At 44.4% G+C, this 1,155-nt stretch overlaps 1 protein-coding gene across 1 annotated transcript; it reads left to right on the top strand.

Annotated features, from left to right (window-relative positions):
• The first annotated feature begins 338 nt into the window (after positions 1-338).
• LOC138889914 (uncharacterized) lies at positions 339-953 on the top strand. Its single transcript, XM_070173259.1, has 2 exons — positions 339-548; positions 732-953. Exons 1-2 carry the CDS (start codon positions 339-341, stop codon positions 951-953), a joined length of 432 nt encoding a protein of 143 aa, XP_070029360.1.
• The last annotated feature ends 202 nt before the right edge of the window (positions 954-1,155 follow it).

Here is a 1,155-nt window from a genome sequence, read left to right as displayed (position 1 = left end):
CGCACACTTCATTCCTATGTGTGCTACCTATTCTTCAAAGCAGTTAGTAGAGATTTATATCCGAGATATTGTTCGCCTGCATGGTGTCCAGTTTCCATGATTTTAGACAGAGGTACTTAATTCACATCGCAGTTTTGGAGAGCCATGCAGCGAGAGTTGGGTACTTAGGTTGAATCGCGCACAACGTTTCACCCTCAGACGGACGGGCAGTCCGACCGCACTATTCAAATATTAGAGTACATGTTGTGCGCTTGTGTCATTAATTTTGGGGTTCAGGGGATTAGTTTCCACCGCTCGCAGAGTTTGCATATAATAACAGGTATCAGTCGAGTATTCAGATGGCTCCATATGAGGCTTTATATGGGAGACGGTGTAGATATCCAGTTTGGTTTGAGCCGGGCGAGGCTAGGCTTTTGGGTACAGACTTGGTGCAGGATGCTTTGGACAAGGTGAAAGTGATTCAGGAGCGGCTTCGTACAGCGCATTCGAGACAAAAGAGTTATACTGACAGGAAGATTCATGATGTGTCTTACATGGTTGAAGAGAAGGTACTACTAAAGGTTTAACCCATGAAGGGTGTTATGAGATCTTGGAAGAAGGGTAAATTGAGTCCTCGGTTCAATGGGCCTTTTGAGGTGCTTCAGAAGATTGGGGAGGTGGCTTATGAGATGGCTTTGCCACCTAGCTTGTCGAGTGTGCATCCGGTATTTCATGTTTCTATGCTTTGGAAGTATATTGGTGATCTGTCTCATGTTTTGGATTTCAGCACAATTCAGTTAGAAGGTGATTTGACTTATGATGTGGAGCCAGTGGCTATTTTGGAACGGCACGTCCGGAAGTTGAGATCAAAGGATATAGCTTCAGTTGAAATTGCAATAGAGAGGTCGGCCCATAGAGGAGGCTACTTCGGAGACCAAGCAGGAGATGCAGAGCAGATATCCACACCTGTTTAAGGCTTCAGGTATGTTTTTTGACTCGTTCAAGGATGAATGTTTGTTTAAGAGGGGGAGTATGTAATGACCCGGCCGATCGTTTCATAAGTTACAATCTCGTTTCTCTCGTTTCTGCTTCCTTGTGTGTTGTTCAGTTATATTTCATCATATCGTGTTGGTTGTGTTGTGTTCGAAGTGGTCTTAGGGCATTATGAGACACTTA

Source organism: Nicotiana sylvestris, chromosome 4, assembly GCF_000393655.2.
Source record: "Nicotiana sylvestris chromosome 4, ASM39365v2, whole genome shotgun sequence".
In the NCBI taxonomy this organism is placed as follows: Eukaryota; Viridiplantae; Streptophyta; class Magnoliopsida; order Solanales; family Solanaceae; genus Nicotiana; species Nicotiana sylvestris.
Note: the sequence above shows the minus strand (reverse complement) of the source record. Positions and strands in the feature narration are given on the sequence as shown.

What these genes read in the sequence shown, in the direction of transcription:
- LOC138889914 (XM_070173259.1), top strand. Translation starts at nt 339, where the DNA reads ATGGCTCCATATGAGGCTTTATATGGGAGACGGTGTAGATATCCAGTT. An exon ending in CTTACATGGTTGAAGAGAAG is followed by an intron (nt 549 to 731) that starts GTACTACTAAAG and finishes ATGCTTTGGAAG; the next exon opens with TATATTGGTGATCTGTCTCA.